This window comes from Anabrus simplex, chromosome 1, assembly GCF_040414725.1.
Source record: "Anabrus simplex isolate iqAnaSimp1 chromosome 1, ASM4041472v1, whole genome shotgun sequence".
Lineage (NCBI taxonomy): Eukaryota > Metazoa > Arthropoda > Insecta > Orthoptera > Tettigoniidae > Anabrus > Anabrus simplex.
In genome coordinates, this window is record NC_090265.1 from 1,639,468,673 (window position 1) to 1,639,493,979 (window position 25,307).

General features: G+C 38.4%; 1 protein-coding gene across 2 annotated transcripts in view; it reads right to left on the bottom strand.

Moving 5' to 3' along the window:
- LOC136858645 (poly(A) RNA polymerase gld-2 homolog A) overlaps positions 1-25,307 on the bottom strand; it is a 384,677-nt gene that overhangs the window by 232,900 nt on the left and 126,470 nt on the right. For both annotated transcript variants that reach the window (XM_067138357.2, XM_067138358.2), the window contains exon 4: positions 20,587-20,998. In XM_067138357.2, coding sequence (XP_066994458.1) covers positions 20,587-20,998 — 412 coding nt within the window. The remainder of the gene's footprint in view (positions 1-20,586; positions 20,999-25,307) is intronic.

Sequence of the window (25,307 nt, forward strand, 5' to 3'; positions counted from 1 at the left end):
AATTAACAAAAGTGCATTGTCAGTGTAGGCAACAATCTTGCAGTCCGTGAGAAGAGGTACTTTGAGGACGTCATCATACAAGATATTCAAAAATTCTGGGCTGCAGGTAGATCCCTGGGGGTATCCTTTGTAGATGTATTTACTGTCTGCGCAGAAAGTATGTGCGTTACAAGAGCAATTTTTCAACTCATATTATGTAAATTATTCCAACCCCCCTAATTTTTTCACTGAAGATGGCTCAAACGAGCCGAAACATGTCTGAATTTGTTTACTCCGTCTAATGACGGAATATATGATGTATTGAATAGGAGGATACTTTCATTTTTCGCCATTGGAAAGTATGTGCGGTCTAATTTAAATGCTAATAACCTTTGAACCAGTCCATGAATCTAAAATATAATCACACCATTGTAAAGCCTGTTTTAATCTGCGTTCTTTGGTGGTATTTGCATATTTTTATAATGTTTGTTGTGAAAGTTATATCAGGCGGAATGCAAAAAGCACACATTATCTTGCCCGATTTTTGTAAACACCTTTGTAGTACCATTACATGAAAGTGCACTTTCCGATGTTCATGAAATTTTGGTGGATTATGTAATTCACTATTATAAATATATTTCGAAAGTTTAATTACTTTAAATACTTTGTGAAAATTTAGATTTTATAATTCCACCTTTACAATACTGTAATTGTCTTTCTTCTTCTTCTTCTTCTTCTTCTTCTTCTTCTTCTTCTTCTTCTTCTTCTTTTATGACCACATAGGATCACTTTAGTCAGTCCGTCGTTCAGGTCTCTTTGAAGGGATTGTTTGGGCTTTGCGGTCCTCCCAGTACTTCTTCAGACGCTCCGATCTTCGTGCCCTTTCCTCAGTTGAAAATGTACGTGTTGTTGGTTTGTTTCGTGTAAGGGTAAAGCGGAGGTTTGTATTCTTGAGTTTTGTATTCAATTTTATCTTATTTTTGGTGTCTTCTGTTGTAAGGCCTATTTCCTTCAGATCCTCTCTTACTTCTCTGATCCATTTACATCCTGTTGGGGTATTTTTTGAGACGAGATTGTGTTGTACTAGTTGTTTCAGAAGTCTCGAGTCCTGCATCCTCATGATATGTCCAAAGAATCCCAGTCTCCTCTTACGCATAGTATCTGTAATGGGTTCTAGCTCTTTGTACACGACTTTGTTAGGTATTAACCGCCACTGTCCATCTTTCTGATATTTTTTGTTGATACAGGTTCTTCCAATCCTCCTTTCAATTTTCTGAAGTCTGTCAGTCTTTGATTGTTTATTCAGGTAAAAGAGTGTTTCTGCTGCATATGTAGCTTCCGGTTTTATAACTGTGTTGTAGTGTTTTATTTTTGTATTTATTGATAGACATTTCTTTTTGTAGATATCCCATGTTAATTTTTGTGCTTTAGCTAATCTATTTGTTCTTACTTGGATTGAGATTTTTTCATTTAAGTTATGTGTTATTACTTCTCCAAGATATTTAAACTGAGTTACTATTTTGATTTTATTACCATTTATGGTGACTTCTTTTAGCTGTGTTGGTTTTTGGGGCATAATTTCTGTTTTTTCAAATGATATTTTGAGGCCAATTTTATTTGCAATGTTTTGAAGTTCTGATATCTGGGTTTTTGCTTCTTTTATGTCCACTGCTAGTAATGCTAAATCGTCAGCAAAACCCAGGCAATTTGTTTTGATTTTTCGGCCAATCTTTATTTTGGGGGGACATTTTCAAAACCATTCCCTCATTACCATTTCTAGAGCACAGTTAAATAATAGTGGTGAGAGCCCATCTCCCTGCCGTAGTCCAGTTTTAATTTCAAATGTCTCTGATGTTTCACCCCTAAACTTCACTTTTGACTTGGTATTGGTGAGAGTCAATTTTATCATGTTTATTAATTTGGGGTGTAGTCCAAGGTGTCTTAAAATTTTAAACAGAGATTCTCTATGGATGCAATCATAAGCTTTCTTGAAATCTACAAATGTTACCACCATATCTCTGTTTCTTCTCCTGTTATAGTCCATTATCAACTTAAGACTCATGATCTGATCAGGACAGCTCCTCCAGGGTCTGAAACCTCCTTGATATTCTCCTAGTTCTTTCTCAAGTTGTAAACTTATCCTATTAAGGATGATTATTGAAAATATTTTGTATGTTATGTCTAGGAGCGAGATTCCCCTGTAGTTATTAGGGTCGGTTTTGTCCCCTTTTTTGTGCAGAGGATGAATGAGGGCTGTTGTCCAGTGTTCTGGTAGTTCTTCTTTAATCCAGATAGAGACAAGTTGTTGATGGAGGGCAACTTTTGCTGAGGTTCCTGCATATTTCCAGATTTCCGCAAAGGTCTGATCTTCTCCTGGCGCTTTGTAGTTTTTTAATTTATTCAGAGCTTGGTAGACTTCCTTTATTGTGGGGGGATTGATGTTTTCTGGTGATGTTTTTATCGGGGTGTTGGTGTCCAAATGAAGGAGTTCTGTAGGTTCCTCACAATTTAAAAGCTTGTTGAAATGTTTAGCCAGAATTTCTGCATTGTCTTTATTGTTATGGGCCAGCTTACCATCTTCATTCTTCATCAGTAGGGTCGGGGGTTCATATTTTTGGAGCTGCTTTCTGAAGGTTTTGTAGTAGTCCCTTGATTTAGTTTTACTGAACTGTTCTTCAATTAACTGCAGGGTGTCCTTATGATGTTGTCTTTTTATTCTTCTTAAGACTTGGGTAGTTTCTTTTCTCTGTTTTACTAGCTTTTGATAGGATATTTCTGTCTTTTGGGACTGATGTAATAGCCATGCCTGATGTCTTTTCTCCACTGTTTCATCACATTCACTGTTCCACCATTGGTGTTTTTTACGTGGTTTAATTGGAGCTAGGTCTTCTGCAATTTGTTTAAGGTTGTGTACTAAGTCTTCAAGTTTGTCTGTGATTTTTATTTTTTCAGTTGCTTTCTGGTAATTTTTGTTGTTGATTAGCTGGGTAGGATCTATTTTTCTTTTAGTTTTAAGGGCTTGCTTTTGTTGTCTCCTCTGGGGAGTGAGTTTAATTTTAATTTTAACTACGTAGTGATCTGAACCTGTGTCTATTCCTCGGAGGACTTTGACGTTATAGATCTCTTTGTGGTGGTATTTGTCCATGCAGACGTGGTCCAGTTGCCATTCTCCTTTAGTGTAGTCAGGGTGTTTCCATGTTTTGAGTTTTTGAGGTTTCCTCTTAAAACATGTAGATTTTGAGATTAAATTATGGTTTCTACACAGGTCAACTAGTCTCTCTCCATTTTTATTTGTTTTCTTGTGTGCTGGCCATTTTCCGATGATGTCACGGTATTTTCTTTCTCTGCCTAGTTGAGCGTTGAAGTCGCCTATTAATAATTTTATATGGTGTTTGGGGATGTTATCTATGGTCTGGTCCAATAGGTCCCAAAATTCACCTGTTTCCTCCTGGTCTTTTGAGGAGTTGTTTTTATCATTAGTGGGAGCATGGGCATTTATTATAGTATAGATTTTATTAGATGCCTTTAAGGTGAGCGTTGAGAGTCGTGGAGACTGTGATCTGAATTCTTGAACTGAGTTTATTATTTTAAGGCTGACCAAAAATCATGTTCCAAATTGTGGGACATTCTTCATCACTCTCTTCCCGGGTATACCTTTATAAAGTCTGTACCCTTGAGATTCCAAGGCATCCTGGTCAGTGTTTCTAATTTCCTGTAATCCCATGATAAGAATTTTGTGTTGGTCCATTATGTCGGTGATCACTTTTAGTTTACCGGTTTGCATGAGTGAGTTTATGTTGTGTGTAGAGAAGTATGTTATCTGCTTTGGTTTGATTCTTGATTTTGTCTCATTCGTGTATGTAGTACTAGGGTATTTCCGTGCCTCCGACTTCACGGTATCTTTCAGGTGGCAGCCCACCGTATCCGAATGCTGCCTTCTCTGAACTCTTGGTTCAGCCGGTGGAGTATTCCTTAAAAGACCTTCCATGGTTGACTGTCAAGGTGTCACCTGTGTGGGACTAGGTCCCGAATTACAACTCTGGATGTGATCCAGTGAGGTGATAATGAGGCCGCTCCTCTGGAGTACAGACGCCTTGTGCAGCCGCCCCTAACCTGGAGAACAGACGCTGCATAATGGATTCCAGTGGCATTTCCTCCACTGTGGGGACCATCACCCCACCCAAAGGGGCTCATTCGCCCGAAGCCGTTGGCCCCCTTAGGGAGTCAGGTTATTTCCCGCCGCCCAACACTCGGCGTTGGCAATTTTACAGCTGGGTGCCAGACCAGCAAACCCTCCTCCTTTCTCATTCCGGACTTGGGACCGGACAATGGCGGAGTCTTTATTACAAAGACTACATTAAATTACACTCGTGAAACATGTTTCGTCCTCTTATAGGACATCTTCAGTCACAAATACATAACATTAAAAATAAGGTGAGGACACATTAAAATAAGTGAATGCAAAGTCTTTGTATCCTGTGACGCGGCGTGATAGCGTCTTGTCAATCTTCAATGTTAAAATGGTGCAGTGTGAACATGATATGAAGCATGAAGTCCAATTAAAATCATATGTTAAAACTGTTGTTCAAAACAACGAATTGTCAATTATAAAACACCGTAAGTGGCTATGCAAATAAAATTATGTGCATATTGTACATAAAACAGTGTTGTGGTGATGCCACATTATAATAGATTTCTTGATTAGGAGGTGGAGTTATACTGATGCTAGTTGAACCTGATTTGTGTTGACAATAGGGGCCAAAAAAGAAAATATGAATGAACTGAAGAATAAAAGAATAAGTATTTAAAAAAAATACTTTGGTAAAAAGTTATTGATTTTGCAAAAAGACTGTCTGATACTGGGCGTTCTTCCAAAATCAACATCGAGTTCATCAGAAAGATCTGAAGTTTTTTAGTTTCAAATTGTTTGGTATTTTATACAAATTTTTATATGAAAGCGAGTGAAGGGCGCTCCGTTGTGAAATCTACTTGCTTTTGCCAGGGGTAGTACAACTATCAGATTAGTGCAAGCTTGAACGTGTTCACTTATATTCTGGCGCTCACATGTTACATTAGTGTAAGTTAATTGACTGTCGCATATTTACAGTTTTTACATTCCCCATCAGCTTTTCACATGAAGGCTTTGGACCTCCAATGGCAGCTTTAAAAATATGTTTATTTTTATTGATTTTTGTTTCTTTGTAAATTTACAATATTATGTACAATGTATACACAGTACGGTAGTGGTGGTGGTTGTGGTATTTTTGTTTCAAGAGGAAGTACAACTAGGTTATCATCCTCTCTGAACAAATTAGTGAAAAAGAAATTTAAAATAAATATATATATTCAATGAAGGAATTTGGATGATGAGGCTTGTTTAAAGGGGCCTAACATCGAGGTCATCGGTCCGTTATGGTACAAAATTAGACTAAATGTAATGACAAATTAAAAGTCCAAAATCTCCACTGACCAGAATTCAAAACGTAAGGACGAAGAATGAATGGATGGATATGAATTGAAAACGATCAGTGGAACCGACCCACAGTGCCTCAAATGCACAGAAGCTGGCACAAAACAATAGTATTACTGCCCAAGGGAATGCTTCTATAGCACGATGCTGAATCGATCATGCTTACAGTCGAAACGGGTCCAAAATCCAAGTCATCGGCCCCTCATAATGGTACTTATCGCTAGGATAGTAGAACCATGCTATTTGTCATTTGGCAGTACTAATCAAAAGTAGCACAAACTCGCGGTATTCCACACATTATGTTACTATTCACAGGTAGTGTAATGCGCACATGTAACAGACCTATGGTGTTTTGCACATTGCGGCGCTATTTACAGGCAACCCAAACCTATGGCGCTCCACACATACATGGACTAATCACAGGGACCCGAACTATCCCATGGTATTCCTCACACAGTGGGAACTAAGCATAGGCAAGGCAGAACCATGGTGTCGTTCATCCCATGGTGTTGTCCATATAGGGGTACAAATCACAGGTACTGTAAGACCCTCATCCTGATTCACACACTGTCGCTACTAACCACAAACCTATTGTGTACCTAACATAGTGGTACTACGCGCAAGTAAATGCGACCCATGGTGTTCCCTGTGTTATGGTACTAATTACAAGTAGTCTCATGGTTCTAATTTGATCATCCCTTGGTCACCCCTTTTAGTCGCCTCTTACGACAGGCAGGGGATACCGCAGGTGTATTATACATGTGCGCCCCCACGCGCAGGAGGTAGTGTGTTTGGTCCACGAGAGGTATTGTATTTCCCTCAAGCCCGCTGGCAAGCCAGTTAAGACCCCCCTATCCGCCACCTGGGACGCGCCACGTGGGAGTATCACCTCTCCCCCTGCTACACCAGCATAGTAGGTTGGTGGAAGGAATTTGGAAAAAAAGTACAAAATGAAACAAAAAATTATTGCATTAGGCCAAAAAATTACTAACGAATCAAAAGGGAACGTATGTTCCCTGAGTAAAAGTACACTTGTAATTTACATTCCCTTGAATAATCCGTTGTCTCGCATATAGCGGATGATGAGATCAGCAGTAGTCTCATCATTGGGTAATGTGTGTTCGAGTGTTTCCTGCAGGCAGAGACTCTGTCTTAGGCCAGAGAGATCAGCTAACTCTGTGCAGATGTGGCCCATGGCGAAGTCGGCACCACAAGAACACACTGGCGGGTCTTCCCTCTTTAGGAGATAAGAGTGTGTAGATCGTCCATGACTTATCCTCAGCCCACACAATACTACGGCCTCTCTCTGTGAAGGCCGGAAAGAGGACCGCCACACAGTAGTTTTCTTCTTAATTACTCTCAACTTGTTGGGAGTTCGGATAGCTAGCCACTCGGATTCCCAGGATGCCAAGATTATTCAACGTAGCTCAGAACAAATATCTTTACCAGCTACATTGACAGGTCTTGGAGATAAAAGTACCACTTCCTTTGCAGCTTCATCCGCAAGTTCATTTTCCGCAATCCCAACGTGGCTTGGAAGCCATGCGAAACTGATTCTGGTGTCAGAATCACTTAACCTGGCCAGGTCATGAATCTGCTGCACCAGTGGGTGTTGCGAGAAACAGGTTTCAATAGACTGCAGAGAGCTTAACGAGTCGGTACACGTAAGAAAGTGGCTTCTTTCGTCACCGAGTGCAAACCGCAGAGCTTCTAAGATGGCATAAAGCTCCGTGGTATACACGCTACATACACTAGAAAGCGAGATCTTCATGCTCATATCATCGGTGACTAAAGAGCAACCAACATTTTCTCCAATTTTAGAACCATCCATGAAGATATGTCTCGTGGCCGGATACTGGAGAACGAAGTCCTGGAAATACCTCCAATAAAATGAGGAATCAGTGTTCACCTTGGGTCCACGGAGTAGATCTAGACGTATTTTCAGTCGCAGAAATAACCACGGAGGTACTGGAACATGCTCGTTTAGCATGTTCATAACATGTAGGTTTATCTGTGATTGCTAAGAGCTTGCATTAGCTCTCGTTTGACTTCACTAAACTGGCTATTAACTATTTCCCAAACTGTACCGCAGAGGGCAGCGCCCCTGCTTTGTAAACGGATGGTCCTTCCTTCCGCGAGTCTTTTATCTCCTTGACTTGACGTCTTTGTTGTTGTTATGACCTGAAGGACAGACTGCAAGATGGAGTCGCCTCTACTCGGAGTAGCATTTTTGAATTGTCGATGGGTTTTTATCAGGTTTAAACTCTGCCTGTATTCATATTCTGATTTTTAATTGATCAGCTTCAACCTCAGGTAATGTGAGCTGTGTTTTCGCTTTTATTTTATGTTTATCTTGTGGCTGTTTCAAGGGACAGTCCCTCTCGCACCGATCAGGAGACCCCTCACTTCCATGTCGTCCAGTTCGTATTTATTCTTATAATACGGCACTGTCGGCAGGTAGATAGACTTCTTTTCTTCGTCCACTTCGTCTAGTTGGTCGGAGTGTATTTCAAATCTTTTTGTGGGGTCTAATATATATCCTTTCTTCCCTTTAATTGCGATCATATCAATCCTTCTCATGCTGCCATTTACTCCAATGCCATGGACTTCCTCATGCACTTGAATTCCTTTCTCACGGAGCGTCTGTGCTATGGATGACCTGATGTTGTGATGTCTAAGCGTTTCGAAGAGCACAAGAACCCAAGATGTGAGGTAATGTTTCAGTCTCACTACATCTTCTGCAGCGGTTACCATCAAGGGACCTTCCTGGTACAGCTCTTACAGGTGCAACGTTACATGCCATTTTCAGTGCGTCTCTCCACTCCATGCTAGAAAGGCCACCTCGTGGTTTCTAACCCTGCAGTTTGCAGGAGGGAACTCCTCGTACAGACACTCCCTGACCTTTACTTCTCAACTGGCACCATTTCTCAAATTCAGATTCTCGTAATTTATTTCTGAGTTTCTTGGTGTCATACTCACCGTGCCTGTTCTTCATATCCTCAGTTTTACCATTTACATTTAACTCAGTTAAGCATCTGTTAATTTCTTCATCTAGGTTTCTAGTGGCTTCAATACATTGGTTCCCCTCCCATTTCAGAATGTTGCAACAGTTTGTATTCTGAATCAAGGCTTCCCAGCTTATCCTAAAAACACCTAACCCTTTGTACCGTTTATCTGAGTAAATCACAGAATCCGGAGCAGTAGGAAGGGATAAGATCTCCTTTAGTGTTCTCTTAACAAGTTTATCAGCAACATCCAAAAATCACTGTGGTATTTTACCTGCAGGAACGCAGAGGAACTGGTAACTCAACGCAGGGCAAACTGAACAAGTTTGAATTGAAAATTTCTGAACAATGATGAAGCCAGGGACAGGATGATAACGAGGCGAGTTTCTGCTGAAGGAGTCATTGATTTCTTGGAATCAAATAACACAGTATCTGAATAATTTACCCCTAAGCATTTGACACATTCGTGGTTGAAGAGTGCTGATACATCACTTACGTCCCTATCACAGATAAGAGGGAGAAGTGCTGGACTGCATATACTTACATCTAAATAATTCCGAGAGTTGTTGCATATGTAAGTTGCTTCATCGCTATTGCTTAGTATTGTTAAATTAGAGGAATTGCAAAAGTCATAAAGTAGTCTCCCTCGTGCGTCTTCTATGCGACTGTTCCAAGCCCCATGCTTAGCATTGAAGTCCTCAGTGATTAGAAGGGGTTTCCAATTTAGCTCGTCACATATCTGTTGAAGGCCGTTCAGATCTCTGTCAATGTCTTGTTTTTGAGTCAAAGTAAATGTTGCAGATGTAGAGGTCCTGTTGATGAAAGCTGGTGCATACGATGACCCTGTCAGCAGTGCAGTACTGTGAGAGAAAGAAGATGATTTTCGATTTCATTACGATTGTAGCTCTAATCCATTCTGCGGGTGTGTTCGTTTTTATTGTGTGGATGTAGAAGTCTTGTCAAAAACCTAAAACTATTACTTCTAACGTTTGGCTCTTGAACACATAAAACTGTTCATTCGTTATGCTCAAAATTTGAAATAAGTTCTTGGGTAGGCACAACTGATTTATGTAAATTCTTGTTGACAGACTAAGTTCAGCCATAGTTAATTTCATATTTTGTGATATTGAGTATTTTCTGGTATATGGGGCTATTTAATGATGTAGCAAGATGCTGGAAATTTAATTCTTGTTGGTGCCTAATTGCATTTCTTTGGTATTGTAATTTACAGTTAATGCACCCAGTTTTTGTTTTCAGGCAGTCACGGAAGTTGTGAGCATCTGAGCAGAGTGAACACTACTGTTCCTCATTACAATTTGTAGAGAAATATCCATAGCCCATGCAGCTGTAGCAGCGAATCATGGAAACATTCACTGAATTTGCATCTTGTGTATCCTATGTAGAGCTTCTCGCAGTTCTGTAGTACCTAGTAGATCACAGGACTGACTTCGACTATGGCGCGGTTCGTGCTGCCATCTCGTGATGTTCTCATGAAACAAAGTGGTATGTCGTCGGGATTAGAGGAGAGAGCATGCTTTTTTTTTTTTTAATCTAAGAATTTCATTTTTGTCCGTATTGAACTGAGAATGGAAGATAGAAAACTTAAAAGGGTCCACCTTTTCAATACAAAAATGTTATAGCTTGTTATAGCTTGACGACTGGATTCTGTTCACCTATGGAGGGAATTACTTTCATCTCCCGGAAGTTAATCTGAATTCCATGGATAATTCGTGGGTTCTTTTTGTGTGGTATTCTTGCCTTCAGATGGGGATTATTTATCTCAACTGTATTCGCCATTGTCTTGCATTCATTTTCATTTTGTAACTCAAGCAATACCTGCTTCGTATTTTCTTGATTTTGTTTTACCCGTTCCATAATTGAAATTGCTTTCGTAGAAGACTGTAATAATCTTAGTGTCAGTTCAGAGTCCTTAACTTCACAGTTTTTTGGCGATACAGCGACCACATGTTTAGTTACTGCTGTGGCAAGATTATTTGGCCTCGATTGCACTACCTCCGAGTAAGTGGCTTGTTTCTTACCTGATTGTGTTGAGTCGACAAGCCTAGTGACCTCCTCCTTGAAGGAACCGAGAGACTTTTTTTAGCACCTCTACTGAAGCTAATACTAATTCACACCAACCTCTGTTTGTGTGTTTATCTGATTTTAAGACACTTAATAAAGTTCATTTTGTTTTCTGCACAATGATACAGTTTGTGTACATTCACCACCATCTTAATTATACTCTACAAAATACACTAAAAACTTTATCAAACTACAAGCAACTAGGTCTGGATACTCTGAGACAAAAAGTGGAGTGCTGCAGGGAAGCTTCTTGTCCCACTGCTCTTCATAAGCATTAGAAATGCACTGGTATTTGCGGACGTTATGATATGGGGGCGGGAGAGAAGACAAAGTAAGTCTAAGCTGATGGAAAGAGGAATTCTACAGTTTGGATTTAAAATCAGTCAAACTGAAACAGCCAGCTTGGTAATGAGCAGAGGAAGTGAAGCAGTCAAGTTGCAACTTTAACAGCATAAAACTGATGTGGTTGAGCATTTTTTAAATATCTTGAAAGTGTTCCGTTGACCGACATAGTTATACATGAAATTATCAGCAGGAAGAAAGCAGCTGCAACTGACTACAGTTCTGTTACTGAATTATTATTGGACAAAAGCATTCTCCCAAAAAAGTAAAAGTGTCACTTTATCAGACTTAAAATTTTACCCATTCTTACCAAGAAACTGTAAGTTTAAACTGACTAGTAGGGACAACAGTCTACTGCAACAAACAGAAATTTTCTTAGGTCAAGCACACAGAAGGGACAGAAGTAGAAAATAGTAAGTCTGCCTATAACTATGGCTACAACAGAGAGTTACTCGATATTCTAGAAGAATCACATCTGAAGTGGCTAGATCATATGACAAATCAAAAAGAATGCCCAAGTAGAAATGGATGAAAGGGATGAAGACCTGGCCAAGTTAAACCCAAAATAAGGGAAGATACTGGAGAAATGGTGGCATGGCAGAGGTTTATGGAGGAGCTGGATAAGAAAAAGGGGCTGCCTGGCCGAGACTGTAAATGCAGGTTCTGTTCGCCCAGAAGGACGTGGATTCGAATTCCCGTCGGGAAGTTGTAAAATTTAAGAAACAGGATTTCCACTTCCGGAGGTGCACATGGCCCTGAGGTTCACTGAGCCTACACCAAGAATGAGTACCAGGTTAACTCCTGGGGGCAAAGGCGGCCAAGTGTAGAGCTAACCACTCTATCCCATCAAGAGCTGAGGTTACGAATAGTCTAAGCCTTTAACTCCCACCCCTCCAAGGGCCTTCATGGCCCATATGGAGATGACTTATGATGGATGATAAATTAAGGACGTAAGAACAAGTTTAATCTTAGCATGGAGAGCTGTCCTGAAGAGAAATATATGCAATTCACTCATATGCAGGGTAGTCTGAAACAATGTGAACCGAGTATATGAGCTTTAGAAAGTTGGTCGAACTGATGTGTAATTTGTAAAGATTACATCGATATCTCACGCCATTGTCATTTCGTCACCTGCTGAAGTTAGCCAATAAGATTGCTTCGCAGGTGAATTCAAATGGGCTTTACAAGACTGTGTTGCTAAATCTCCATGTGGCTTGGTCAGGCTTGACAGCCATGTCGAGAAATGAGCATCAAATACTAATACAACATGAGTTTCAGCCAATGCCACTGTGGCGTGCTTGTTATGGGCCAAGCCTATCAGCAGGGACGTCCTTGTTCAAGTCTCTCCCCTGGAGAAGTTTATTTCTTCCATCAGCGATCTCAAGCCATGTGCAGATTTAGCAACACTGTCTCACAAAGCTCATCTGAAATCGCCCGCGAAGCTATATGACTGGCTAACTCCAGCAGCTGAAAAATGATAACGGCATGAGATATCAACATGTTTTTTTCATATTACCTATCAGTATGACCAATGCTCTAATGCTCATACACCTGGTTCAAGTTTCTGTCCACCCTGTATGTTTCTTAGAATACAAACTCTGAGAATATTTATACATTTATGAGGAAAATAAAGTGAAGCATGGATAGCAAAAAGAATACAGATTTTTCAAAATGTGATGCCAGAGATGATTCCTGGAGGCAAGATGAGTACATCAAATCTCAAATAAATGAATATTTAGTGACGTTGATGAAAGGAGAAATACCTGATGAAATGTGACCCATAAAACACACCCCAGAACTTCACCATTGTTCAGGCCCAAGCTCAGAATAAGAAAGGTGTTTCATCCAGCCATAAAACAGTTCATGCCCAGCATTGGGTGATGTTAAATTATCCAATCACTTTGGTACAGTCAACAGTTACTGGTAGATGAACTGACCAGATGGTTTGTAGGTATACCATCAAGAAGGTAATGTCCTGAGAAATGCCTACCTGGATTTTGGTGGCAGGAACAGTGACTTCGAGCAGAGATTTATGGAAATTGGTACGGTCGGAGCTCGCACACCTGCAAGCATCGGTCACATCATGAAATTAGTGGTTGCAGTACTGCAATGCAGAAGGATGAGGAACTTCACTGCATTAAATGTTCCTTGAACACTGCCAGGACGATGATAATATTCAAGAAGTTTTTGGCGATTAGCTGACACCCAGTGTCACAAGGGTTCCCTGCCCAGGGATGAGAAGTTGACAGCAGGTCATAATTATGAGGCCCCAGGCTAAGGGTGGAAATTGAGCAACTGGATCAAACTGGAGAAAAAGAGCCACATGGAAGTTAAGAGATGTCCTCCATATTGGGAAACTGCATGTGGTGGAAAGAGAAACTGAATGTGTTGGAGTGAAAATGTGCAGTTTGAGTGAAACTTTAGTACTGAAGTGGCTTTGTCCACTTTGAGACAGAACAGGATCTGTATCTGGGCACATTGTAATGAATAGAGAAAGCCTGGTTTACACAGTTTACAAAAGTACAGTCAGTATCTTTAATATCAGGACGCAGTTCAGTTAATGCATGAAAAATGTCTTACTATCAGTACTACACCCTCTCAGTTAACTCTAGTATGAATATATGCACCAATAACAGACTCCTCTAAAAAAAAAAATAAGGTGGATGAATTCTATGCAAAATATCTCTGCTGTCATGAATGATACACCAAGAAAGCTTCTACTCATCAAAACACATATTGATGCTAAAGTGGAAGCAAGAATAGATAATCATCCTTATAATGCCATGGGGAGACCTGGACTAGAAGTTCAGAATAGCAGAAGAGGGATGGTTGCAATTCAGTAAGTGTTCAAAGAAGAGGGATTAAAAATACCACACGTAAAACACACATAGATGAATAAGTTAATTATTCCAACAACCTACACTCCAACATTAGAATATAATTTTGATTACAGATAGTACTGTCATAACTAGCAACTATTTCAGCGACTTATTTTTTCCAGCAGTACGACAAGTTTACAGTTCAAACACATTAGTAAACAACAACAACAATCAACTAGAGCAAAATTAAGACGACATTAAACAGTCTCACAGCCAGCGATGACTTAAGCAAGTGAAACTATTTTCAAAACTAACAGCTCAAAATTATAAAATACTTAATGCAGAAAGAAGAATAATTGGAATATGTAAAAATAAACAATATCGAGTTAATGGCTATTGGAGAATAGTTTCAAATAACACAGTTTGTAAGGAAATCGACCCAGTATCTCTTTTTTGGACATCTTATTAAAACACCTCAAACTACAATTAGCAGAAAAATTATGGAATGGCAATACCAGGATTTTTACAAGTTGCTTTACGTTGGACACTGGCCACACTTAAGCAACTGCAGCTATCGAGCTCTGTAAGAATGATATTAAAGGACTACAAATAATACTAAATGATCTCAAGAACAAAGCAAACAAAATTAAGATTCTCAACAACTCGTATGTGAGACTACAAACCAAAATTAATAAAAGGGCAAAAGGTACTGCGTTCACAACTGAAGAAAGGATGTTTGGCATCTGAGAGGATGAAGAAATATTGGAGGCATAGAAAAGCTAAATTTTCTTCATATAATTGACTGGAGAGGTTCTATGTTGGCCATAAAATGTTACAATTACAATAATAATCTTAGATGGTTTGGAAATGTTAAGAGGATGAAAGAGGGAAGGGTGCTGAAGCAGATAGAGACCCAGATACAAGGAAGGAGGGCAAGAGGTAGATCCAGACTAAGGTGGGTGAAAACTATCAAGAAGAGTACTATTAAATGAAACCTAGATTGGAACACTTAACACATTCGCGACCGGGTCCGAACGGAGGCTGCTACCTCCTGCTGACTGGATATTATTTTTTATTAGCAAATACATCGCAAATGGGAAATATCCCAGTGGCAATGGTCACTTAATAAAGTAAACATAATTACCCAACAACAACAAACAACAAGCAAGCCTGCAAGAACAAATTTACACTGCTGCACTCAAACTCGTGTAATGCAAAAAGTATTCTAGATATAGACCTCAAACTTCTAAATTACAAAATGTATTATCTTTTGAGAAGCCACTGACTGTATCTGTACGTACTACAGCGCTATCTGAACTAGACTTGTGTGCATGTAGTCCGTGATGTATTCCAATGCACAAGATTGTTGTCCACAATTTGACATAGAACTAAAATCACTTGCATAAAATGAATTTCATTGCAAAGCCCGTATTGTTGTTAGTATACTTTTTTTAAAGTACAGTCAAAGGTTCCAACGTTACAATATTAATTTTTTTTTGTTTAATTAGCAATTAACAAATGTCTGGACATGTTTCGTCCTTCTTGGTTGACATAGTTAGTCTAAGTACTTGTAAGATGAGTAAAATAGACAAAGACAAACACATTGAAATACGATTTGGGTTACCAAAAACGTCAAGTTAAAATGCATAATAAAATTTGAAGAAATGTTCTTAAAATGCTGGAGCACAATTGCTTTTGTAGTTCTGTTAAATAGAAGATAAAATTGTTTAACACATGTTATAGTTCCATTAGAGTTCGATGGTCGAGCTCTTCTTGTTGGCGTGATGATGCGTTGTTGATTCTTCATTAGGTTATGAGGCAGGCGGAATATTTGACTGAGTGCAACAGAGAAAAATTGTGTCATGGTTGAATATTCCTAGAACAAAAACGATGGCTATTAGCAACATTAAAATAGGCAAGGTTGAAGCACCTTAAAATCACAAGTGGAACTGAAATAATAAGCGACGCATCTGACTACTTAGTCCTGCCCAAGCTTTCATCACACACGGCCTCCACAGTTCACCTTCAGTCAGCCATCAACTGTAACACACGTATCGAGCCTAACCTCTCTTGGGCAGACTAGGACATAAGTAATCAGATGTGTTGCACATTAATTCAATTCCAGTTGTAATTGAAAGATGCTTCAACCTTGCCTACTCTTAACGTTGCTAACAGACGGCATTTTTGTTCTAGGAATATTCAACCACAACACAATTTTTCTCCATAGTGCCCTCTCAGTCAAATATTCTGCCTGCCTCATAACCTAACCAAGACTCAACAACACATCACGCCAACAAGACGAGCTCGATCATCAAACTCTAATGGAAATATAACATGTGTTAAACAATTTTATCTTCTATTTAACAGAATTACAAAAACAATTGTGCTCCAGCATTTTAACAACATTCTTCAAATTTGATTATGTATTTTAACTTGACGTATTTGGTAACCCGAATCTTATTTTAATGTGTACTTGTCTATTTTACTTATCTTACAAGTATTTCGGCTGATGATGTCCACCGAAAAGGATGAAACGTGTCCCGACATTTATTATATGCTATTTAAACAAAAACAAAAAATTAGTATTGTAAAGGTGGAGCCTTTGACTGTACCTTTAAAAAATTATACCAAAATCACTGTCAGAATCACTCACATAATGAGAAATATCTAATTCACTGTCCTTAGGTACATATGAAAAACTGTAGGTACATCTGATAACCAGTCTGCACATAATTCATCACAAATATCAATATCTGTTAGCAACTGCATGCACCGCACCATGTTGACAGATGCACTGAAACTCCAAGGAATAGCTCAACATTTCCAATATTGTATTTTGTTATGAAGGTTTAAAGAAAAGAAGATGGAGCAATAGTTGATTTATACTATTTATTCCTTGACTACATAATTTAAAACTTATAATTTTGCCACCAGATTGTAGCAGTGATCAAGGAAACACAAGGTCCATAAAAACGAGAATTCTCGTAGCCCGTCACGTACGGTCGGCCGAGGAACTAAGAGAATTCTCAGGGCCCGTCACCAATGTGTTAAGGAGGAAAAATGGTGGTTGTATACAGGAAGATGGAAAGGCACCATAAACATCTCAACCTGATGGGATCTGGACGAGGGAAACCGATTATAAATGGATTATTGATTTTACGTCTCATTATCAACTTTTATGGTTTCCAGAGATGGTAGAATGGTGGCCTTCTGACTCCACGGTGGCGGGTAAGGTCCTGGTTCAGTGTGGTGGTATTTGAAGATGCTCAAATACTCCAGTCATGTGTCTGATTGAATCTGCCACCTTGGGAGTCGGAAGGCCAGCTTTCTACGAAATGAGCTACTCCAGCCTGGCAAAATATACACTGGCAGAAAAAAAAAACAACATGAAACATCTTCAGGAATTGTTCAGTGGCACCAGGGTATAATATGTGCATACTGAGGGGTGGTTGTGTTAGTGATTAATTTGTCATGGACATCGGGAGTTAGATGGCGCTCAGGAGGCCTGCCCATGAACAATCTGCTTTGATTCTGCAAGCAGTAACTGTGCTAAGGTTAGAGGTGAACAGTGTTTGCAACATTCATTCTAGGGTACAACCATGCCCTGCCAATGAGTACGTGCTCCTATTGAACAACTGCAGCCATTTGAATGGGGTCACATTGTGCGCCTACGGGAAGCTGGATGGACGTATCGACGGATTGCTGCACACGTTGGGCACAATGTATTGATGGTGTGTCGCTGCATTTAGCAGTGGTCTGTCGAACATCCCACACCCATGGACAAGGCTCCGGACGGCCACATAGTACAGACGCACGGCAAGATCGACACATTGTGTAAGCAGCGGTGGCCAACCGAACATCATCCAGGAATGAAATTCGGTCAGAAGTTGCACCTGCTGTGACACCAAGGACCATTTTGAGCCGTCTGCTTGCAGCAGGATTACGATCGCGTGTCTCTCTTGCCAGGCTACAACTGACACCATGACATCACCAAGTATGGCTACTCTGGTGTCTTGAAAAAGTTTACTGGAGAGGAGAATGTTGTTGTCTTCAGCGACAAGAGTAGGTTCTGTCTGTATGCAAGTGATGGACGCACATGTCTATGGTGTGGTCTTGGTGAATGGCCTATTCCAGAATACATTCTCTCAGACACCCAAGTCCCACTCCAGGCTTCATGGTATGGGGGGCCATCAGTTACAACTCACAGTCACAGTTGGTTTATCTGCAGATTAACATAACCAGTGCCCGCTATATTGCCCAAGTTGTTGTCCCCGTGCTACTGTAATTTCTTTGGCAGGAAGGTGATGTGTTTTTTCAGCAGGACAATGCACGTCCACGTACAGCTGCTGCGACGAAACGTGCTCTATGTGGTCTACAACAACTGCCCCGACCAGCAAGATCACCAGATCTCTTGCCAACTGAACACGTATGCGACATGATGAAGCAAGAACTTACAAGTTCTCCAGAGCCTGCAAGAAGCACTGCCGAATTGCATCAAAAGGTGCAAGATGCTTGGGACAACTTACTGCAGGATGCCATTTGGCACCTTTATGATCGTTTGCTTGAGCGCATACAGGTATGCACTGCCACCAGTCATATATTGATGCGACTGTTTGGGCACCCTTTACTGTGACGTGTGTTTCATTCGGTCTGAATTTGTAATCATACTCCTGCAATAATGAACTACCTGTCACATCACTTGTGAATAAAATTACCTAGTCCGTGGGGATGTTGCATGTTTTTTTCCTGGCAGTGTAGTACCGTATAAGCCAAAATATGAAAGCGGTCCCACACATCAGATCTTGAATTTTTGGAAGGTATTTACAAGGTAGAAAAAGTAAATAATGAATGTAATTAAAACATATTCAAGCTTTTCTATAATCAAGATTATTTAATAAGCCCTATAGTAAATCTAAGAATAAAAGTCTTAATTTAATGTAAAATACTGTGTGCTTTCCTCAGTTTAATTATGCAACATTGATAAAGGAAAACCATTCACCAGTGTAATCTGCTGGTGGGCATTGTGCAACAGTACCGGTAGCACGAGGTCGTACGCATACATCCGATCGCAGCATCCTATGTTTGCACCATCACAGGCTTGCCTTAAATTCAGTTTAACTCGCATGCCACCTTCAATGACTTTATTCTAATAACTTTGTGATTTACTGGATCACCCTGGTTTCTTTCTCTTGCATGGATTCAGTATCAAGCTTATCAATTTCTTTACATTTTCCTTGCCTTTGGCATTCTGAATGTTTTTCTTGATGAGCCAGTATTCTTAAACTTTCCTTTGTCAACACTGTACATTACATTCAGCAAAGCCCAAACTTTTTTGCAGTGTGTACATTATTAGCACATTTTGCTGGGTGTAAAATTCACAATTTGAAGTCTATATCTTAACTTCTATTTCCTGTCTTTTTTTTTTTCTTTCCATGTTATGATCGCATAAGACTATTATCTAAATTTCTTTGAAGGGAATGTTCAGATCTCGTGATTCTCCCAGTACTTTTTTCATATGTTCTGATCTTTGTGTCCTTTCTGGTGTCAAAAATATTTCTGTTCGTCAAATAGAAAATATCTCCTTTATTTGAATAAAGCAACGAAAATGCTCTCCTTTCCACACGATCCACCATGACTAGAATTGTGACCAAAATTTAATGGATTAATGATTCAATGCAATGGCATTAAGCAAAGCAACAATCAATTACAAGAAGCGATAGCAGTATTCAAAATGTAAAAACATTACCTTCTTTAAAAGCCTCGATACCCTGTGACTGCTGAAAGAAATATTCAAATACGTTTGTTGGATGTGTTCACTATCCAATTCTCAGGGATTTTCTCTGAAAAGTTCTGAAGACGAGAATAAAGAACAGGTTGGGAACATCCTGTGCTACCCTGTTTAGAGATGACCATGAAATTTATCTATCGTTGAATAGTTAATATTGGTGTATTTTTACAGATAAAACATTAATTTCTATTCTTCTATATACTAACAAATGATAACAGTGAATTAGATCTGTTTTTCAGTTGACTTACATAATAAAATAAACTGACAAGCAGGCAACACGATGGGAAAATCCCTTCTCATGTTTTATCTTCTTGTCGTTATGTTATCGGTCTATTTATTTTTAAGCCTTGAATGGCATAAATTTATCATTGTGCCTGCTGGAGTTTTAAACATTATTTTGTATTTGAGAATATGGTTTTGAATGCAAGTGTCGATTCTTAAACGTCCTCAAATGCATTGTATATCAGTCTTGAAAGTATTCGACTCTACCAGTCGATAACAATAATCACCAGCCATAAATTGGAAAATATTGTCAAAACCCAAGAAATTGAAGTTTATCATGTCCTTGAGCTCAGCTGTCATGTGTGATATGACTTCCACCACATAAACCAGTTGATTTGGGTAATGATACAAATATACCTTGTATCACATTTGGTAAAAGACTACTACGGTTTTTGTGTGTACATTTTAACGTTAAAAAACCCTGTCATATATTTGGGCTAATACGGTAATTGTGCATATTTGAAAGTGATTTTTCGGCTACATTACGCATTTATTGTAATCTGAGGAATCTGAAAACAACTGCTTGATTGCACTACACATGTTCCATGGTTAATTTTTGTTTCATTTTTCATGTCTAAATTTTTTTTCAGTAAAATAATATCAAATGATCAGAAATTTTTCAAATTCTCACATATGGCAAGTCAGCATAGAATAACACTATCTAATCAGAGTTCAAACCAACAGCAATTTTCTTTCACCAAACACAGCTGTGCAGAAAAAATATGGTAGGTTTCATAATGATTTGGATAAAAGCCATCTTCCTACTGAAATTTAATATAAACATATGCATATTAGAACAATAAGATGAATCTTCCTCACCTTGTCCCACTCACTGCCTGTGGTAAGTTGTGACGGTGTTCTTGTGACTTGCATAAGGTGAGCTCTGGATAAGAAACGATCTGGTGCTGTGTAAAATGGAGCTACACCCTGAGGTACTGGCAATAACATTCCATTCATCCGACGCCCACGCTGCGGACGATGCAACATAGGGGGAGAATGACGCCCCGAGTGGTATCGCCGTTTGCTCTGGTAACTTCCTCCACCCTGGTGAGGTGAGCATGGTGAGAGGGGACTTTCACAACGAGCCTGACCTTGTTGATGACTATAAAACTGGTAGCCTTGAGGTGTTGGCTGGTGCAAGTGGTTCTGATAAAACTGATGACATGGTTGTTCACCATTAGTTCCATTACCACAGTGATTGGACGAACCAGCATATACTTCATGAAGTCGTCTACAAAAAGAAAAAAGAGGGTCACTTATATTTTATTAAAAGGATAACTTTACAGAATAACTAAAGTTATTAGGTATTTAGTTCTTTCAATTGAGAAATTTGTGGATTCAGATGTGAAGTAAGTAAAATTTACTGTACTACCTTTAACAAATCACAGCACTCTACAAAATGAGGTGATAGATGTGAAAACAACAATGCTGTCATTTCAATAATTTGTAATACCAAACTGCTATAATCTTAGTAAGGTCCAATGACCTTGATAGGATCTTGAAATAACACAAAAGGTCAACAGTGAGCATTATGCACTTCACTTCCCTATTGTTAAAGATTATGTATAAAAGGTAGATTTTACAGAATACTGTACCTCTTCTGTGTTGCTCGCGCACTGTGGCCCGCATAAAATTTCAAGCATCGCATGGAAAAGTATTTAAGTTTGCCTTCATAACTTTGTAACTATAAATTATATTTAAATGGCTATAAAAAGGCAAAGGATGAAAATATTCTTTGAGACTGAATCTAAATTTGTGATGTCACAATGATTGGTGGGGCATACACCATTTTGTGATTACAACAAAACTGTTACAACACAGTGAAATTAGTATACATGACTATACATTTATTCTGAACACTGTCGTATTAGCCACCACTGGTCACCATAACTTCCATGATTTTAAAGATCTATTTTCTAGCCAACTTTACAGGAGTAAAAGGTGAACGCAGTGAGAATTATTGCGGGTACTATACAAGAAGAATGGCAACGCAATCAGCTGAAGCAGATAAGATTGGAAGAGAGACATCAGAGGCATGCAAACAAAGATATTACGAATGGAGAATGGAGAAAGACATAAACTTGCGTCAAAATGACACGCAAAAACAAGAAGATTTCCACATTCCTAAGATGATAATATCATGGACAAGGTAAGCTGTAACAAAAACGAAATGTATTTCAGAAGCTTTATCAAGCATATCATTATGAAGGAGGTAAAATGACTTCAGAGGTAAAGATAAAATCCAAACAGGCCAGAGGAAATTTCAAACCACCAAGGAAGAAAAGGAAGTTACTAAACATGTACTGAATTGAACTGTAAACTATGAAAGAGAAAGTATTCAAAATTATTAGTGGGATTACAGCTGATGATCAAAGAAAAGAAGATTCAGAGTGAAAATACAACATTAACCATGGAGAAATAAATCGATACCGTTCCATAGAGGAATTAGAATCCGATGCTCGGAGAAATCAAAACAGAGATTACAAAGAACAGAAAATGCAAAGTCACATTTAGAATTGCTCGCAATATATTTAATCCAACTAGGGGAAGAAAATGTGCACACTGCATTTTCTGATGTGTTTCAAAATGGCGTCAAGTAGAGGTATGGACCGCACAGGCCGGAATTGTATAGAAAATAATATTAAGTTGGAAGTTTATAGGAGGCCATGACCAAGCTGGAACGTACAATTTTAAAAGGCTGTGAGGAAAGGACAGAACAGTATCAAATGAATTGTTTTGAAATATATTATAATTTTCACACTTACAAAATTGAACGAATAGAGATCAAACGTGTATTAGTTCTGCTGCGATAGAAGAGGAGAATAATTGCCACAAAAGTCGAAATTATGAAGATATTACCTTAAGTAAAAGGATAAATACAGCCTAATACTTGTTATTCGACGGTGAAGAGTGTAGATACGGCGTAAAGTACGAAAATTTCTTCAAAATACGTTCACCAGTTGGACCAATTCCAAGTGAAACGATATGTCGAAGTTCATCACAACAGAGCTTTTAGAAGAGAAAAATATACAGAAACCATATTCCGAGAAGAAGAGTTGAAAGATAATTAAACCTTCAAGAATAGAAATATCCTAAAAATTACAGATTAAAAAAAAAAAAAGATTGGAGATACTGAACCCAGTACAAAATATTTATTTAACCAAATTTATAAGACAGAGGGATATTGAGAAGAGAATATTATTAATTTGAAAAGTCTTAAAAATGAACGATTACTGGTTGGATTTCTTGGATTTTATCATTAGCTCAAGAATGAAGAAGCAGATGACTTGCTAATTCTGAGGTGGACCGACCTGGAGATGAATATGGACCGGCCAAAAGACCAGACCTGATAAAAGGAGAGATTCCAGCCGTTCTACGGACCGCAGCCAGTCGACGACCAATGATGTATGTATAATATAACTATTTAAAATAGTTTCTTTGAATCCGCCTTGATCAATACACCCATTAAATGAAAGAAAAACGATTTATTAAACCAAACATGTTTCGGGAAGTCTCAACCATTCCCTTCCTCAGTGGTCAGATCAAAGAAAAAACCAATATCACACAATCTTTTGCTTTAAAATTTAAAGAAGTATTGTCTTAATACACCATATCAAAGAGTAAAGAGAAAAAAATAATCAATACATAAAATTTTGGTTGAACTGAATGAGAATACTATATAAATGTAGGATCTTCAAGTTTTTCTTCTTTTCTTTTTCTTCCTTAAATGATCATATGCTAGTCTATGCAGTGGGTTACCTTCTGCACTTCTCTCATTTGAACTTGATTCAAACATTTTTTTGTGTAAGGCAAATTTCTAAATTTTCCAAAACATTCATTAATTTTCCCTTTCTGGCCGAATGTAATAATTTCATGTCATTGGAAATGTCTGTAAATTTATGATTCATTTCAACCATATGTTCTCCCATTGCCGAACATCTTTTATGTTTAACCGCATTAACATGTTTTTTTGTACCTTATAGCCAAACTTCTTCCAGACTGTCCTATGTATCCTTGTTTACATGTTTGGCATGTTAATTTGTAAATTCCTGATTTATTAAATATACATTTTTTCTCTATCTTATCTGAATTGAAAATTATCTTATTAGCATTATTATCCATTTTGTATGTGACATTCATGTTCTTTTTCCTGAAAATTTTAGCCAGTTGATAAGAATGCTTATTTCAAAAAGTTAGAACTGCAAATTTCTTTTTATTAACAGTGACCAATGATGTGACGTGGAGGAGATCTGCAGAGGACAACGTGATTGCTGAATGATGAGCTAAGTTTACGAATTATTATTAGTTCTTAATTAAGCTAGACGTAATTATCTAATATAATTTATGGTAAGTGTGAGATACTTAAGAAGTGAAATGACTCAGTGAAGTGATACATTTGAATGATAATATATTAAGTTATGACAAGATTGATATCTAGAAAGAAGTGGGTGGCTAAACATCTGTCTACTGGATTATGATAGCAAATTAGAATACGACTACTTGCGAGAAGCAATGTAGATTACACACAGCTGGATATGAGTATTAGCATACCTTTGATTTCATTAATGGGTTTTTGGTGAAGCCATTCATGCTTAAGTTAGCATCATTATGGGATGAAATAGAGAGAAATTATGATTGCTACGAGTTATTCCTTGTCAGAATACGTCATCAAATGGAATTATGAAGTGATAGAGGTTAAGTATTTTTCTATAAGAAGAAAGATGATCCCAATAAGCTGATATAATTGCAACAGAGTTTTATATGTCTTAATAAATGTGTTTATTTATGATGAGGTTATGGTATAAAAAGAATGGTTATGATGTTGGTTTAATTGAATTGAGCAAGCGATATAGAGTTGAGAATGAATTTAAATGAAGTGATTGAAATAAGGTAATAGGAAGATATGCTGTAGTAAGACGTGAATATGGATGCTATATGTTTTAATATTCAAATATGGATCAGATATGTGATGCAAGAACACTGAAAGAAATTCATCGAGGGAATAGCGTAATTATTACAAGTAATGAAAACAAATGAAGCCCTCTTTATGAACAATTAATAATTTTGTTCAATAAATTAAATCTGAAAGACAAAAGACTAGTTGACGTCCTTAAAACAATCTCTTCAAGCACCCCCCCCCCCCCACTAAGCCGTTCAACTTATCACGCCCCTGTTCTCCCTCCAATACACAAAACTCCTTCCCATGCACCAATCATAGGCCCACTCCCCTCCTCCAAGACGTTAGTGACAGGCAGTGCTTTACAAACCTCTTTACAATAAGGTAACAACCCAACAACACTAAAGGTAAGTTTTAACTTCACAGTCCCAATTCTTTAACGCATTCATTCTCTTTTCCCGTCATTTCACTCAACGAATAAAGGACTTATTCCTTCCTTTCAGATTCTCACATGCGTAAGACAGCTCAACATTAATTACAACGCACAACGTTTTCGACTGTCGCCCATTCAACCAATAAAACTGAAATCCCATACTTCAACAACATAAACACACGGAAAAACTTAAAAACACTAGTCAACTGG